Genomic DNA, 18,468 nt, shown 5'->3' with positions numbered 1-18,468 from the left:
AAATCTAAGGAATTAAGGAATTAACTCTAATACCATACAAATATAATAAAATTTAATTTATTAAGCCTTACTTTTTCTAAAGCTTTACTATTAAAAGAAGTATCTAGGGAGTTCCCATCATGGCTTAGTGGTTAACGAATCTGCCTAGGAAGCATGAGGTTACAGGTTCGATCCCTTGCCTCACTCAGCGGGTTAAGGATCCAGCGTTGCCGTGAGCTGTGCTGCAGATCGCAGACTCGACTCTGACTTGGCGTTGCTGGGGCTCTGGCATAGGCCGGTGGCTACAACTCCCATTAGACCCCGAGCCTGGGAACCTCCATATGCTGCGGGTATAGCCTTAGAAAAAGGCAAAAAAAAAATTATCTAAAAATTCCTGATGATAATACTAATGAGAAAAACTATTTGCACTTACACTGATGTATGAAATATAGACCTGGGGGTATTTATTTTTCAGATTTAAAGTTTAAGATCTCAGGGTAAAAAGGAAACAATTTCAAAACACTTTGAGCATGGAGAACTTTTTGCTTGATCCCGAAACTCATTTGAGTTAATTTCTGTTCTTATGTTAGTTTCCACTTTATTTATCACAAATAAAAGGAACACTTTAGAGAAAAAGGCAAGGGAAAACATCTTCATTTTGTAAAGATCCAATACTACAGTGTTCTTCCCAGTCAAGTGTGGTATTTGTGGCCCTCACCATAAGAATGTCTGAAGTTCTCCATCGTGGCTCAGTGGTCAATGAACATGACTAGTATCCATGAGGATGTAGGTTTGATTCCTGGTCTCACTCAGTGGGTTAAGGATCAGGCACTGCTGTGGCTGTGGCGTAGGCCAGCGGCTACAGCTCCAATTTGACCCCCTATGCCGTGAGTACAGGTCCAAAAAGACAAAAAAGAACGTCTGTGCTCTGCTTCAGCAAGATGACTTTCATGAGTTACTCCCGTACTTGATTTCTTGATTAGGGAGATTATTTATGAGACAGATAAAGAGAGCTTTTCCTCTCACAAAATTAACTGGTCTCTATGAGGATTCTATCTGGTGCTCCAATGGACAAGTTAACAGCATCCAAAATGAGAGGAGTTCTGCCAATTCCCACTTCCACGGCTGATTCTAAGAGAATGCACTTGCTGGCCTACTGCAGAGACCTACATAGAGTACTATGTGTTTCATGGCTGCTCTGTCCACCTGAGAAGGGTGCAATAATCCCCTAGCTTTGAATTCCTTCAAATCTGTGAACCTTGAACACAGAGAATCTCTTTGGTTTCAAGGATGAGATTCTTGCCACGAGTTAGAAGAAACTGCCTGTGTTATAGAAGGAAAAAATGGCCACAATCTTCCCATCTAAATACGATACCTTCGCAATCAGTGTTCCCTGGATTCATCAGGGAGAAATACTGATAAAAGCCAACAAAGAAACCTGGGACAGTATTCAGATAGATCCTTCTCTCTTCTGATAATTTTGATATTCTTTCTTTGGAATGTTCACCAGAAAGAACTTTTCTTTTCCTAGTAGTTATCATTCTAACTCTTAATAAGATTTCCTAAAGTAGCCTACTCAAGTAAATAATCTATGCTACCTTTGCTATTGTTTGAATTATAAATTCCCAGAAATCACTGTAAGGACTATTTTAGGCTATGCAAATAAAAATCAGGCACACTTCAAAGCTGACAGGATGTACACAATAATCTCAAATGTGGAATAAAAAAGGACCTCCACAGATTCAAAGTGAATACCGGAAGCTCTCTGGGAGAAGCAGGGGAGGCAGCAGATAGGGTAAACTTTCCAGGAACAGAAATGTTAACCTAAGTAGCTTGGCAGAAAGATGGCTCAAAGTCACTCTGGCCTAATCTTCAGTGAGGACAGGCCACTGGAGCACAAGTTTTTCTCTTTCCTAATTTAATATCTGTTTTCAATGCTAAAACATCAGACAAGAGCCTACCTGACATTTTGGAGAATTTGCTGTGCTGGGATTGATATTCCGCATTGCCTAAGAGTGAAAAATAAGATGGATAAAAATTATTTTAAGCCACATAGTTTGGCTGTGTAGGCCGAGTTACAAATTGTATCCAGACATATCACCATAGCACAGAATTCCCAAGCTAGCCCAAGAAGCAGACTGAGGAAGACAAGCGCCAACAGTCACCACACAACAAACGGAGACCTGAGAAGTTTTGCACAGCACTGAGGATAGGACAGTAAGACTTTAGGTATCAGGATTCAAATAAAACCTGGTACTAGTCAGGTAGGTTCTTTACTTCTGGGTATGAGATGAGGCAGGAAAAATATAATTGGATGTTTCAGTGATAAGAGAAACTGTCAATGGAAGAAGTTCACAGGAAGCCAAAAGACTAAGAATGTATACTGATTGCTAAAGAACAAAAACAAAAACAAAAATCCTAAAAAATAGACCATTAGTATAAGAATAAAGCAGGTCTGTCACTTCAACAAAGGAAAAGGCAACACAATAGGTAGTAAGGAAGAAACAAAGAAGTTAACCTTAAAGGAAGCTATTCTGTTCAGGACCCATCACCCAGAGTAAGAGTGAGAATAAGACTTAGAAAAATTCTTTGGAATGAAGAGTTTTATAAGTAGCAGCATTTTGCCCACTGGGTTGGGAGAGGCTGAGCAATGGCAACAACAAAATGACAGATGGCCATTCCTAGACTTAATGTTTCTTAATAAGGTTTTTTGGTTTTGAAAGTCTTCAATTCATATGTCAAATTACATTTACTTACACCATCGAGTACTCAGTAACAACAAAATGAAAAGCAAGCAAGAAAAACAGGCTGTGTAAAACATACCCTTTAACTGCTTTATTTCTTCTAATAGCTATGTAATTATATTCTTGATGGTGCTACCCTGCTTCAATGATAAAGTTTTATTTAAATGAAAAATATATTTCCTTTACAGTCATTTATTAAAAAGTTAGAGATACAGCAAACGGTGTTAATGTTGTTTCCTGTCTCTACCTTCTTAAAGGCAGATGAAAAAAATATTTCTTTCAAGACCATTTCTTGACATGTTATGCTGGCATCATTTCTCGCACTCACTTTCGGTGCCTATCACACTAGAATTACACTGACAGGTTACTGATAGCACAAACAATTAAGAGGTGCGGCTTAGTTTAATTCTTAGGGACCAGTTCTTCAAATCCCAAATCAGAATTCAATGACTGTTATCAAGTTCTTGTATTTCCGTTAACACTCAAGAAACAATATTAAAAAATAACCCTTGTGTTAAAAAAGTACCTGTTCAAATATCTACATCCTGGCAACAGAAATGTAGAGTATAATGGTATTTTTAATGCCTACCCTTAGTATCCTATGATTTAGCTAGGGACAAATAGTATAGATAACATGAATTTCATGATTTCTAACAGAGAGAATTTTTCTGGAAAAAAAAATACAAGAAATTGATAGCTATTTATATCCAGAAAAGAGAACTAGAGAACTGGAAAAGGAGATATTATTTTCACTGTACCTTCCTCCTTTTGCACACTTTCAAAATCACACTATGCCTTTATTATCCAAAATATTTACATATATATAACATTTAATACACTGCTCTGTTAAGATCACACCCCCAATATCTGAACTTAGATTTTATTATTCTGAAATAAGATAAACACTCATTTTGAGATGAGGGATTATATATTCTCATGGAACTTAATGACCAACAGTATTTATGAAAGAAAACTGATAGAAATGGTCATAAAGGGTTTCTGACTCTCTAATGGTAGCACCTACTGTTCCCGACATGAAATAACATCCATAAGCAGGTAATTTTAAGGTACTTTGGAATCTTTTAAACTTGGGATAGCCGGTATTATGTTTAAATAAAACATCTTATATTAAGCAATACTAAAACATATTTGAGAAATATCATACTGGTGTATTCCCTTGGACAAATAATTCATTTAAAGTAACAGAGGTTTATCCAAGTGATGTCTCAAAGGTTTCCCTTTAGTGAAATCCTCAGATATATAGCAATTTACAATTCTATGTATAGACATACCTCATTTTACTGCACTTTGCAAACAATGCACTTCTTTTTTAAACACATTTTTAAGGTTTGTGGCAATCATGCATCAAGCAAGTCTATCTGTGCCATTTTTCCAACAGCATTTGCCCACTTCATGCCTCTATGTCACATTTTTGGTAATTCTCACAATATTTCAAACCTTTTCATTATTATTTTTGTTATGGTGATCTGTGTCTTTGATGTTACCATTGCAAAAAGATTATGACTCATTGAAGGCTCAGATGATGGTTAGCATTTTTTAGCAGTTGAGTATTTTCAAACTGAGGTATGTACACTGTTTTTTTTTTTTTTTTTAAGACAAATGCTATTGCACTTAAACTATAGCACAGTGTAAACATTCGGTATATACTAAGTATACACTAGTGCATACTTAGTGTAGTGTATACATTAATTTTCATATGCACCGGGAAACCAAAAAATCTGATTTGCTTTGTTGTAATATTTGCTTTATTGTGGTGATCTAGAAGTATATTTAATATAGTATATACATTAACTTTCATATGCACTGGGAAACCAAAAAATTTGTGTGATTTGCTTTACTGTAATGCTTTATTGTTGTGTCTGGAACTAACCTGCGATATCTCTGAGGTATGCCTGGATATTTGAGAAAAAGTACTACCCTTGCTTCCTTCAATTTCTGCTTGACTCCAATGACTAAAGGCCAAATTATCTCTTTCTTTGTGATACAAATTACAGCCCCCTTGTCCAAAGGCCAGTCAAGAAACTAAGACAAGGACAGAGATGGGCAGAATGTTTCTGTGCCACTCTGGTTTTAGAGAAACAACATTCCTCAGTAACTAATAAGTGCCAAAATGAAACATGCCCATTTCATGTAGGAAAACAAAACCCCCAAAGTGGAAGGCTGGTCTCTAACCTGTGGCCTCACCTGCCGAAGCAGTTCTTGCTGCTTCAGTCGCAGTCTCTCCTTCTCCATCTGCAACTGTTGCAGCCGCATCTGTTGCTGCTGGTTGGAGCTGCCACCACCCATGACTCCTCCCTGAGGGCTCTGGGGAGCCAGTGGTGGGGGCTGTTTCACTGGAGCGCTTTGACTGATTCTCTGGTTCATGGCTGAAATGAAATAGAAGATCTATCCTAAAAAACTAGCAAAGGAAAAGGATATTTAGTTATTCAAAACCAACCAGGGATATTCAACATGCCTTTTCTGTAGACCAGAAATAACCTAAAAATGTACCTATAGTACAATGGTTACGTTAATTTATTATCATTTAAGTCATCCTTGTTGTTACCATAAGATGCAAGGCATCCATAAGAGAAGAGAAAGAAGTAGTTTTAATAGGCAATAACATGGAACAGTCTTAAGACATATTATGCTAAAAGCAGAATACAGAACAGAAAGCATTAAAAAAGGGGGGGGGGATATATGTTACATGCATATCTGGAAATATGAACTGAAGGACAGCCAAGAAACAATTAACATTTGTTGGCTCTGGAGGTGGGGAACTGGGTGACTAAAGAAAGACATTTTTAAAAATAACTTCTCAAGTTTGAATAATGTGAATGCATTGCTAATTATAAAATATAATACATTAAAAATAAATCTCTCAAAGCAACTGAGACAAAGTATCCTAAGCAATAAAGTTCAAGATTATTAATCTTTAAATATACCTCTAATAAATCAAGTACATTAAACTGATTCGATGCATACTCATGATAAAACAAGCCTGCAAGATCTGGATAGCAGAGACTGGTCTTATTCAACAACACTGTACCCCCAATACTGCCCAGGTAGTCATGCTGGGCTGTATTTTTCAGTTGAATCTGTAACACACCATATGATAATTAGGAACGGACTGGATTCTCATACTAGTGAATTTCTGTCACTGACGCAACACTGATCGGACAGGATTGTGGTAACCTTCAGTGAGTAGATAGAAGCGTTATTATGTAAAAATATCAGTAAGAATGATATGTAATCTTTTCAGACAAATATTCAACTGTTGAAGGTGAAATTTCGGGTTACTATTTCTATTAAATGTTTAATACATACTGACCAAAGAAAGTATCTGGACTAAAGGACTTCACAAACATTTAAGGAAGAAGAATAGCAAAGTAAACTTCACTACACTTTTGAGACCAGCATAACTCCTGTACCTTATACATTAAAAGAAAGAAAAATTATAGACCAATCTCTCTTATGAACCTTACTGAAAACGACATTTTCAAAATCTGAAATGACATTCGCTGACAGCTCCTGACTTATTGGCTCCTGGCCACGCAGCAAACTCCTTGTGGTGGTTTTTCACATGCCCTCTGTTGTATCACAGAAGTTGCCTGGTAAATGATAACTCTTCTTGGAGGCAACTGCAGCAGACCTCCCCAGCCTTTCTGAATCCACCATGCACATTAAAAATCATCTTCCTTCAGGGCACTTTCCATTTTGTCTGTTGACATTTCTCACCTGACTGTAATTCGGTATTAACAAATTTGACTTCAGGGCCAGAGCAGTATCCTAATAACGTACATATTAGAACATGGGACAGCGTCTTGGGACCAAATTCGTGTTGAAAAACCACTGAAACGTTTCTTGATTGAGTATTCATGAAGCAGACATTTAACTATTTAAGAAATGACTCTACAGAAATCTTAACAATTTCCCCAGAGACTGACCACTTCTTTCATGAGACAGCATAACCTCGATATAGAACCAAGGATATTATAAGAAAGGAAATTACAGACCAACCCCTTCTCAGAAGGCCTTAGTTCAACTTGACCTACTGAGCTACTAACATAAGGTGATGGCATTTTTGTTCCTTCTTTTCTTTTCCCCTCTAGTTTTTTTTCCCCTAACTTCTTGAGTTGAACTTAATATTTAGTTGAAATCTTTTCTTGGAGCAGTTAAGCCAATAAATTTACCTTCAACTACTGTTTTTCCCACATGCATTACATTTGAAATAGTACTTATAATTTGTGATTGCTCTATTCCAAATATTTGTAATTTCTAGTGACTTCCACTTAACTCATAAGTTATTTAGCAGTACATTTTATGCTCTCAAACATACTTTCAAAATTTTAAAAATTAATTTCCATAAACATACAGAGAAGTACAAAAAACAGATTATGAATACTCATGTAGTTATCACCTAGCTTCTTAACTGCCAACACATACACAGCTGGGGACTTCCCGTCGTGGCTCAGTGGTTAACAAATCCGACTAGGAACCATGAGGTTGCCAGTTCGATCCCTGGCCTCGTTCAGTGGGTTAAGGATCTGGCATTGCCGTGAGCTGTGGTGTAGGTCACAGACATGGCTCGGATCCTGAGTTGCTGTGGCTCTGGTGTAGGCCAGCGGCTATAGCTCCGATTCAACCCCTAGCCTGGGAACCTCCACATGCTGCGGGAGCGGCTCAAGAAAAGGCAAAAAGACAAAAAACAAAATACATAGCTAGTTTTGTTTTTTATTTATTCTCATTGGCTTTTCCCTCAATTATTTTTTAGCAAATAATACAGCATTTTACCCATAAATAATCTCAGTATGTATCACTCAGGGTTTTTACTTAGATTCCTTGATCTTGATTTTCTGTCTTACGCTAAAAGACTTGGTTCCAATGACATTAATATGTATTATCCTTCTATAAGATGCAATTATTTCAAAATAACATGAAGTTAGTGAAGTTATGATCAACAAATGACTATTAAAGGTTTGATTTATTTGTCCTTAAGCTATTTCATTAAGTTTATCCAGCCAAATCACTGTGGTTAAAAGTCACCTGAAATAATAATTCTCTGTGTGATTCGACTGCCAACTCACTACACAGGTTCGCTTGTGACACTGTGCTTTTGAATTTTAGACACTTTGTTTACTTACCATCTACCACCCTTCTGCCCCCAACTGGTAACGGGTGACCGTTGCTAGTTTATTCTCTTTTAAAAATCTACGCAAAGACATGGATGTGGTAGCATACTTCTTAGATATCAGGTAGCATACTCTGAATAGTTAACTTCACTTTTGCTTTTTTTCTAATGACATCCTTGAGACTACTCCAAAGCAGCAGAGGCCCCCCCATTTTCTTAAAAAAAAAAAAAGCTGATTAGTATTTCATTCAGCCAATTTCCTATTAGATTTTCATTATTACTACAAAGTACCATATAGAATATGCTCATACATAATTTCACATTTCTACCACCATCTTTGGGGTAGAATCCTATATGGGAGAGACTGCTAAGTTAACGGCTGAAAATTTAAGTAATATCACCAAATCTTCCTCTTCTTCCCACACATTGGGGCTGTACTTTGCTGCCAAACTTTTGGATTTTTTGCTAATCTGAAAGATGAAAAATGGTTTCTCAGTATGATTTTATTTCTCTAGGCCTTACTACAAGAGTTCAATCAATAATTATTTTAAAGGGGCCATTCACATTTTTACATGAAATGCATTCATATAATTTCTTACAGTGTTATTTGTCCTTACTTCCTCTATTTTACACAATCTTTATATACCAGAGATAGAAAACCTTTGTCAATATCTAAGTTACAAATAATTTCCCTTAGTCCATCCTCTGTATTTTCAGTTTGCTTATTTTTTTCTCCCACATTAAAGTGTATATTTTAAATAGTCAAGTGTATCAATCTTTTTCAAAATTTGAGCCATCTTCCCCACTCCAAGATGATAGACGAATTCATCAGTTTTCTAATTCAAAAATTACATGGTTCCACTTTACATACCCATTTGGCAATTCAACCTCAGCCATTTGGAATGTACCCTGGTGTATGTAATGGATTTGATTTTATCTTTCTTCATGGCTAACCTTTAGTACAAACACCACTCATGTAAAGTGTATCCTTTGCCCAGTCACCATCATCATAGACTAAATTTCCATACTTGCTATTTTGTTTCTAGATTTTCTACTCTGTTCATTAACTTCTCTTACATTAGTTACCACAGTTTTAATTGCAACCTATATGTTTTATTATTATTATTTTTTTGGGTCTTTTCTATGGCCGCACCCGTGGCAAATGGAGATTCTCAGGCTAGGGGTCCAATCAGAGCTACAGCTGCTGGCCTACTCCAGAGCCACAGCAACGTGGGATCCGAGCCACCTCTGCAACCTACACCACAGCTCATGGCAATGCTGGATCCTTAACCCATTGAGCAAGGCCAGGGATTGAACCCGAAATCTCATGGTTCCCAGTCGGATTCATTAACCACTGAGCCACGACAGAAACTCCTATAGTATGTTTTAATAGCTGGTAGGGCAAGCCATATTTTTTGACTGCTAACTTTTTTTTTTTTTTGCCTGTGCCTGTGGCATGTGTAAGTTTCTAGGCCAGGGATCGAACCCAGACCACAGCAGTGACCCAGCTGCTGCAGTGAAAACATCAAATCCTTAACCTGCTCCACCACAAGGGAATTCCCTGAAGCTAACTTTTTTATTACTGGGATCTAATCTCATTGCAGTGTGGTTAAAATAATTTAGTCTGTATATCGATTCTTGAAATTTGTGACTTGACATGTGGTCAATCCTTGCTTTTGTACCAGGCCAGGCCGCATTCGGCTGCAGGCCTGGCTTTCACCATTGAGCCTGTTTCATGTATCTTTCTTTGTTCTTAACAACTCTGAGTTCTTGATATCTTGACTGGCTGACTGGCTGCTAGCCCTGCCCTTGATCACAGCTTTGTGTGGTTTTTATCTTTTAACTCACAGAGATTTATTTTTTTTTAATTTATGATGCTGTTACATCTTTTTGGTTATCTCTTTTAATGTTTTGTCTGACAAAACCGAGAAGGGATCTCAAAAAAATGTGACTTGCTGCTCTATATTGTTTAAAGCCTTATTCTCTATTGCATGCCCCCACCCAAATCACACTTATTTATGAAATGTCTTTACAAAGTATAAGTGGCTAGAACCTTAATAATAATGGTTTATAGTCAGAATCTAACAGGGGAATAGAAAGGAAAAAAGCAAAAACAGTTTAACATCTAAGAGTTGGCAATCAATAACCTCATTTAATACAATTGCTTATGTCTACCTGTCACCGACTCTACTAGATCCATAACTGATAGTTGTCATAGTATGACACAAAAACTCGGTCTTTAAGAGTCAAACAAACCATGATTAGAGTTGGGTGCACCAGTTCAGCAATTCATCTAATCCTCAGTTTCCTTGATTATCCCTGGGGACATTAACACGGCCCTTTTGGATCACTGTGGGGATAATATGCAATACATGTAAAGCATCTATTGTAGTCCTGGAATACAACAGATGCTTGAAAAATGTTCGTCTCTTCCCTTTTCCAAATAGCTCTTCCTAAATTTCTAGATTACCACAGGTAATCATCTTAGCTTAAATTCCCATTCCTTCCCTCCTTGCCCTTCTACCCCACCATACCACTCACTGTTTCGAAATATTCTATGATGCACAAAGATATGCATACTTATTTTTCCTGTAAGATCTAAATGGAAAAAAAAAAATAGGTGGCAGAATTTAAGCCTTAGTTCAACTTCCCTTGAGCTCCTTCTCTTTTGGTAAACAGGTTGCTGGCATTCCTGTAGGGCATTCAACATATTTACTGCCCCACAGAAATTTTTTTATACATTGTGCTATGTCAGGTTCGATAATATGAGTTAAATACGAATTAGGGGACTGGTCTATATATCTATCACATACACTCAACATCTCACAAATTGAGCCTAGAGCAAACACACTACTGGGGAAAAATGTTTTCCATTCTAAGCAATTAAAAAAATCAAAATTGTTAAAAACTTCTAGGAAATAACCCATTACTAAGTTGTGAAGTGTTGAAATTATAAAACATGACTGATTTCAAAACAGATTCTAGAGCTATATACTGTTAAATGTTTCATCTATTAAGAAACATTAGAAAAAGCTTTAGAGCTTTCCTTCCACCCTGGATTTTTATTAAGTAATACAGTATTTAATAAGTTAATATATAGTCTTTGTGAAAACTAATTGGACAATAACAATACTGCATGAAAATAAACGAGTAAACATCCTCTGCTTCCTACCAGTTTCCCAGAATTAGAGACCATTAGCAGTAATCATTAATGACAGTTATCACTGCTGATGGCATACTGAACTGGCTGGTAAGTTCTTTTTCAAATCTAAACTTGCCTATTAAAAACCATAGAAAGGGGAAAACAGGGTATCAAAAGGTGGAGCAAGAACTCCACAGAATTAAACCTAAATTTGCACAAAACATGCAGTAGGAATAGTCTCTCTGGCTAATAATGGTGAACACTTGGTTGTGTTTACCTAAACGCTGTTACCTATGGATACAAGCAGTGCTACAAGTTTCCATTAAAGAGCTCACTTAAATGACCAATTCAAACAACCTTGTTTATCTACTGAAGCTGGGATTTATTCTCTTCAGAAGCATCCCGTTCTTTACCTTCTGAGTATCTCAAGCATTTCAACAAAGCACAGAGTACTGCACCCACATGGGGTGCAGCAGAGACCTCACAGGCAGGCAAGAAACAAAACAGGCTTTGTTTCCTGGGGAAAGGGGGCAGGGCAGCTAGAAAAGAAAAGAATTGCATTACCAACTTCTTCCCCTCTGTGATCAACTACCAAAATCCCAGTTTCCAGTTACAAAATTTCTAAAAGGTAAAAGAGAAATAAATTCCTAAAATACGACAGAATTAAAAAAAAAAAACATGCTATATTTTTAAATTGAGTCTGCTGCCTGGACTATAAAATAGTAACTATTTCAGGTTTCTCTTAACAAATCAGTCCTGACAGTTTTATGGGAGCAAACTATTCACTCAGCAATTACTGAAAAATAAGAGAACACTTTCTCAAAAACAAAGGAGGTCATCACCATGGGTTCTTTCTAAACATCTGAATTTTTAAACTTCAGACAATTTTTAGATTTGCTTAATTTATGTCTTCAACCTTAGAATATTATAAAGTATTACAGATCTAGTAATCAATCCTAGTAATAAATTTATTAATTATAAATTTAAATTTAGAAACATTTGCATATATATACACACACACACACACAAAATGTATTAGGGCTGCACCAGAGGCATATGAAGTTCCCAGACCAGGGGTCAAATCTGAGCTGCAGCTGCCTGCCTATACCACAGCCACAGCAACACTAGATCTGAGCCTCATCTGTGAACTAGGCCCACAACTCAAGGCAACACAGGATCCTCAACCCACCGAATGGAGCCAGGGATCAAACCTGCATCCTCATGGATACTGGCTGGGTTCACTATAGCTGAGCCACAACGGGAAATCCTAAATAAAACTTTTAAAACATTAATTTAATCAAGTCTCCCATAACACAGGAAAGCACTTACTTCTTTACTTTGTCTAATATTTTACCAAGTTTCAGATATTATATATTTACCTATTAGAATAGTTAGTTTGTTCACAACATTTAGAAACAAATTTTGGTTTTTCCCATACCTACAAGGGTACTATAATAGCCTATAATAGTAGGCTTATTAAAATAAATGCTTTTCTAAAAACACAAACCAATAAACCATTTGTCAGTCTTAAAATGTACAAAACAAAATACAAAATAGCCACTGCTGGCTAAGTATTTTGCTATGACCTAGGGGACTGAATTGTCTCCAAAAAGTTGCTACTAATCAGCACAATAATTTATGTATTTAAATATAAAATGATGATTTTTCAGTGAAAACTATTTGACTCACCCTGAAACCTGTCTCTTAAAAAAGAAGCAAAAAGGGAGTTCCCGTCATGGCTCAGTGGTTAATGAATCCGACTAGGAACCATGGGGTTTCGGGTTTGATCCCTGGCCTCATTCAGTAGGTTAAGGATCTGGCGTTGCTGTGGGCTGTGGTGTAGGTTGTAGACATGGCTCAGATCCCATGTTGTTGTGGCCCTGGCATAGGCCAGTGGCTATAGCTCTGACTAGACCCCTCGCCTGGGAACCTCCATATGCCACGGGAGCAGCCCTAGAAAAGGCAAAAAGACAAAAAAAAAAAAAAAAAGCAGAAGGCCAAGGTCCAAACCTAATGACTAAATAGACCTTTTTACTATCAACATATGAAAAATGTTTCCTAACATTCAATTAAGCTATAGCTAAGTGACAATGCCAGCCAGGAATGATATTAAAAAAATTAAAAAGGGTATAATGAAATATATCATCCTTTTAATTGTAGTTTTATTAGAACTGTATAACCATCACAACAACCCAATTTCAGAACACTTTCATCATCCCCAAAGGAAACCCTGTATCCTTTAGCACTATTTTTCCTATTGTCCCTTCTCTGGTCCTTGGTAACCATTAATCTATTTTCTGTTTCTAAGGATTTGCATATTCTGAACATGCCATATAAATGGAATCAAGCAATTCCTTTTGTGACTGGTTTTACTTAGCATATTTTCAAGATTCATCCATGTTATAGTACATATCAGTATTCCATTCCCCTTTATCAGCGAATGGTATTCTAACATTCCATTGTACAGACGTCCTACATCTTGTTAGTCTGTTCATCAACTGAGGGACATTCATGTTATTTTTTACTTTCTGGCTAGTATGAATCATGTTGCTATAAACATTCAAATGTGCAGAGTTTTGTGTGGACACATGGTTTCCTTTTGGGGGCAAACATATCTAGGAATGGAACTGCTAGGTCATAGGATACTTCCATGTTTTAGCTTTTTGAGGAACTGCCAAAGCGTCTTCTAAAGTGGCTGCATCATTTTTCAATCCCATGAGCAATGCATGAGGGTTCCAACTGCTCCACATTCTGGTCTACACTTATTAATGCCATTCACTTTAGCCATCTCACTGAAAAGGGTATCTCACTGTGGTTTTATTTTGTATGATGTTGGAACAGTTCACCTTCTCTAAAACTCTAATCCAGGTCTCATTCTCATCACAGGCAAAGTAATCTCTTCCTCCCACATTCTGTCTCTCCCTTCGCAAGTATCAACCTCCAGGCCCCCAAAACTGGGCTAAAGTATTAGAATTTTTAAATCGTTCAAAAATATCAACAACAAACATCTTTATTTAGGCCAATTTGATATCTGCTTCCCTCGGCCATCATTTATCAAAAGTCTGGCATGGAAATTCATCATAACGGTATTTTTCAAACAATACAGTTGTGGGTGGAGCTTAAAAAACATCCAATAGAACATTTTCTCATCACCTCAAAAGCAGCTTGGGGCAGGGCACAGGAGTTGTCAAATGAGGTGAGGAGATGGGAGGAAGCATTCTAACCAGCTTTCAGCTCTCTTTGTCCTCAGGATATAACTGGTTTTGTTTTGTTTTGTTTTCCCTCCACTATGAAAAAAAAATTTTAAACTACTGGTCTAAAGAGAAGGGCAATTACATTTTAAAATCTACCTATTTATGTTAGATTAATGAATAGTCCCATTAATAATAGCTTTATTCCTAATTACATGTAGTTTATTACTGTTAATGTTACTTTACTAGGGCAATTTAGAAGAGATGACTACCTGAGTTTTGACTGATAAGCACGAAAACTGGTCCTCTTAGATAGTCTAGAGCTTGACTGGCTTCTTCTCATTTTTAAATGTTCCTCTTCAAAAAAGCCTTTCCTGACCACCTCACAGTAATGTCATAGCACCTTGTTTATTATCTTTCCTTGTTTTTTGTAATAATGTATTTATTTAGTAGCCTTGTAAGCTCCTGCCTGATTGCTAGCATAGTGACTGGTATATAACTGGCACTCAAATATTTGTTGAATGCGTAAATAAATATGGAAATGGTTTCTACTCCTAGTTAGTAGGATGCTATTAGCAATGCACAGGAGAATCTCCAAGTTGAAGCAAGTCCAGAATGAGTTCTGAAGTGATCTCAGCAACCAGGGTAGCAGAACAACATGAGTATAAAACAAAACAAAGAATATGAACCACTCCTCTTTGAAGTCATTCTGATTTATTTCAACAGAGATCTATTTTACTTTTCTTCAGGAAGTCTATAATCTCTTTTTCTGTTTCTTGTATCTGAATCTCTGGATTGGCACAAAAAGTAGCATTACAATGCTCTCTTCTCCAGCACCTTTTGTAAAATACTTCCTATTAATGCACAGTTGGCACAAATATAACTTGAAACATAATTTTCTTTTAAAAATGAATTAAGTTTTCTTGTGTTTGATGTGAAGGGCTTTAGTAACCATTAAATTTATCAATCATTATCATGATCTTAAGCTTTAAGTTTTAAACATTCTATATGAAAAACTCACTATGTAAACACAGAAAAATGTTGTGAAGAAAAATACTCCTTCACTATACAATTATTTGTATCACTGAACCATCATCAAGCAGAAACTACTTATCAATTTAACTTCATTCATGTATGTCTACTCACCTTTGGTGAGCAGGAGAGAATGCTCACTATGACTGATAAACTATTTTGACATTATCCTCCTGAATATAATGTAAAAAAAAAAAAAAAAGAAAAAAAACTGCAAACCTCAAGTAGTGAACTAATTTTGATATTCTCTATTCTATAAACTTACACAATAAAATATTCATTTCAGTAACTTTTCTTAAGTAAAAAAAAAATGTAGCGAGGGCAACAATTAGGAACAATCTTCCACAGTATGTTTTAAATCAGGCTTCACTAAGCACATGGCCTGGAATTACACTTCAAATCAGTCTACATCAGGCTTTCTATCATGGCAACTTTATGGGAGTTCTAAATTTTAGAAAAAAAGCATACCAAAAATGCACCATCTTTAAGGCAGTAAAGCCGAGCCCTGATAACAATGCATGTTTAAACTTCTATATGCTTCCAAGAGTTTGATATTTGATAGTGTGGACCAAACTTAACTATTCCATCCAGCACTGCCCATCCCCCATCAGATTTGTTTGCCTGAGCATACTCACTAGGTGATAAGGCTTATCTTTAGATTAAAGGTTGAAAGATTTCCCTGTCTCCTCTTCAAAAGTAATTCCCCAGCTGTGACCAGAGGGCCAAAAGCTAAACTTAAATGGTGCAATAAATAGTTCAAAAGTATCTCTGAAACCTCAGTGCACTCAAATCTATAAAGCTATTGAGAAGCAACCTTAAGGAAGGGTGAAAAGCAGTCACTGAAAAATTCATAATCTAGCATATTATATTAATTAAGGACTGGAAATATTCTTAAAAGCATTCAGTATGTGGTCCAATTTAGTCAAGGGAAGTCAGGTATTTTTCCGAATGCGTTGATTATATTATGATATCCGAAAACTTGGGTCTCTTGATTCCCAACTGAAGTCAATTTTTCTATATCACTATTTAACTTATTTGAATTTAGTATATTACATAACTACTATATAGAAAAGAGGATGATAGCTAACCTCTAATAGATTTTTGGAAGGCATACATAATTTCAGGTCAGAGCAATGTTGTAATTATTTTTATCACTGGATAATGTACACTTTTAAAAATTATACTGAATATCATATTTAAAAAGGCACTAGTAAAATGAAAGACATCCAGAGGACGGGAGTAAACTGCTCAAGAATGCAGAACTCTTAATGCATGAAAAAACTGGTGAAACCATAATTAAAAAGAGAACACTCTGGGATTAGAACTGTATTCACAAAGTAAATTTCTGCGTAATAAAGGGACATACATTTTCTGGTCATTAGAATCTTCCTTAAATAGAATGGGCTGCTTTGCAATGTGGGAAAGGGAAAGGTCAAAGCAGAGGTTGGAAGATCTCTTAAAGGTAAGGTAGATGTGAGGCATTATAATTCATCTAGAACGCTTCACAGTCTGCTCCAATCAGAGAGTTTATATTTCAACTCTGTAACTGGAAAATCATTATCTTTGGGTAATTTCCTCAAGATGAGTCACAGCACAGTATACAAGTAAACGCATTCACCACTGTCATCTTCCTCCCTCTGATGAACTTTCCATGTATTAGTGTTGGTGACTTAGGTGTGTTTCTTAAAGATTAACTCCATGTATTCTAAATTTCTTTAAAATTCTAGTTATCAAAAGATCAAGTTCAGATTCTAGTTCTGTCACTTAACTATATAACCCAGAGTAAGTCACAATGTCCCTGGATCTCAGAGAAACTCAGATTTGGGGCAGTATTTCCTAACTCTGCTAAACCCTCCCTTCTCCTTTGAGAAACGTTTATTAGAACAATTATAAATTCCTTTTCAGGGCCGAATTTTATGTTTAGAAGTTTTAGTTAGAAACAGCTCTTTTTACCTAAAACACACAGAAACATCTTTTCTTCCCTACCTTAAGTAGTTAATATTGTAACACAGTTTGCAACCAAATACTGACATTGACATTTAGGATCACCAGCAAAGATTTTTTAAAAAGGGTAAAGAAAACAAAAAACCTGTATTTAATGTGCGGATATCAAGAAACTTGCTTCAGTAAAATTCAAATGATTAGATGTTGGTATCTAGCTATCCAAGACTTCATTAATGGAATTACAGATTTAGTTTCTACAGCCTTTAGTGCTTCCTACCTCTAATCACCAGGCTTGGGTATTTAGTTGGTCATTAGGTGCATTTTCATCGAAAGTAAAATATTACTTCTAACAGCCATCAGAAATATTTGGTCTTGGAGGGAAAAGGTTAATGAATGTCTAAACAGTTAAAAATTTAACAGCCATCTAATTATTGATGCAAAGTACTTAACTTTGATAAGAAAGATGTACTAAACAACTTTTGGCTTGGGACTTAATAGCAAGTTTTGGGAAACTTTGAAACCAAGGATCAAAATCAACATCTAGATTTTAATTACCTGCAACATTTCCATGGGCAGAATTTCTATGCACAGAATTGGCATTAGGAATTGTAAAAACATATTGTTTTTGCCACCCTAGGTTATTATCTCCTTTTAAGATTCAAAAGATATACCTTCTAATCCAAATCTGTAGTTCTAGTATTTTATTTAGACCAAATGTGTTTTCATCCCAGTGGTGCCATCAGCATTTATTTCCAGAAACAGATTCTAGCACTATTTAATATGTCCCTTATAAATAGGGATAATAAAATTACATTAAAGATCAGTTCATTGACTATTAGCGTTTTGGAGTAGATTTTTCATTGTGAAGAACAGGAATTGTAATTTTTTGGTGTGTTTTCATTAGGACTTTTACTGGAAAATATGACTACATTACGTCAAACAATAAGTGAGTCTACAATGTACAAGAAAATGTTTAAATTTGAGACTCTTCCATGTTTGCAAGCACAAAATCTGTAGGAAAAAAAGTGTTTATGAAATAATTTAATGACCTGCATAATATTCAAGCATCAACTTTAATACAGAATAAAAAACATTACTAATATAATTTTTAAAAACAAACAAAAACCCTCCTTTTTTCAATGTCAGTAATTATCAGGTAATTCTTATTGCCATGGGAGATTACTTCATGCTTTGTTACAAATTATTAATCAGTGCTCCAAAATAATACAAATGTCAAAGAAATATAGTTTTTAGGTCAGATATATAGTTTTTAGGGAGGGACAAGATAAGGGTACAGGATTAAGA

General features: G+C 36.0%; 1 protein-coding gene across 8 annotated transcripts in view; it reads right to left on the bottom strand.

The window, feature by feature from the left end:
* The window catches only part of YAP1 (Yes1 associated transcriptional regulator), a 113,868-nt gene that overhangs the window by 16,987 nt on the left and 78,413 nt on the right, over positions 1–18,468 (bottom strand). For 2 of the 8 annotated variants that reach the window (XM_047751941.1, XM_047751942.1), the window contains exons 5-6: positions 4,917–5,110; positions 1,941–1,988 (exon numbers count right to left, since the gene is read on the bottom strand). In XM_047751941.1, the coding sequence (XP_047607897.1) occupies positions 1,941–1,988; positions 4,917–5,110 (242 nt within the window). The remainder of the gene's footprint in view (positions 1–1,940; positions 1,989–4,916; positions 5,111–18,468) is intronic. The other 6 variants (XM_047751943.1, XM_047751944.1, XM_047751945.1 and 3 more) reach the window with 3 other exon arrangements.

Source organism: Phacochoerus africanus, chromosome 11 (genome assembly GCF_016906955.1).
Source record: "Phacochoerus africanus isolate WHEZ1 chromosome 11, ROS_Pafr_v1, whole genome shotgun sequence".
NCBI lineage: Eukaryota > Metazoa > Chordata > Mammalia > Artiodactyla > Suidae > Phacochoerus > Phacochoerus africanus.
Note: the sequence above shows the minus strand (reverse complement) of the source record. Positions and strands in the feature narration are given on the sequence as shown.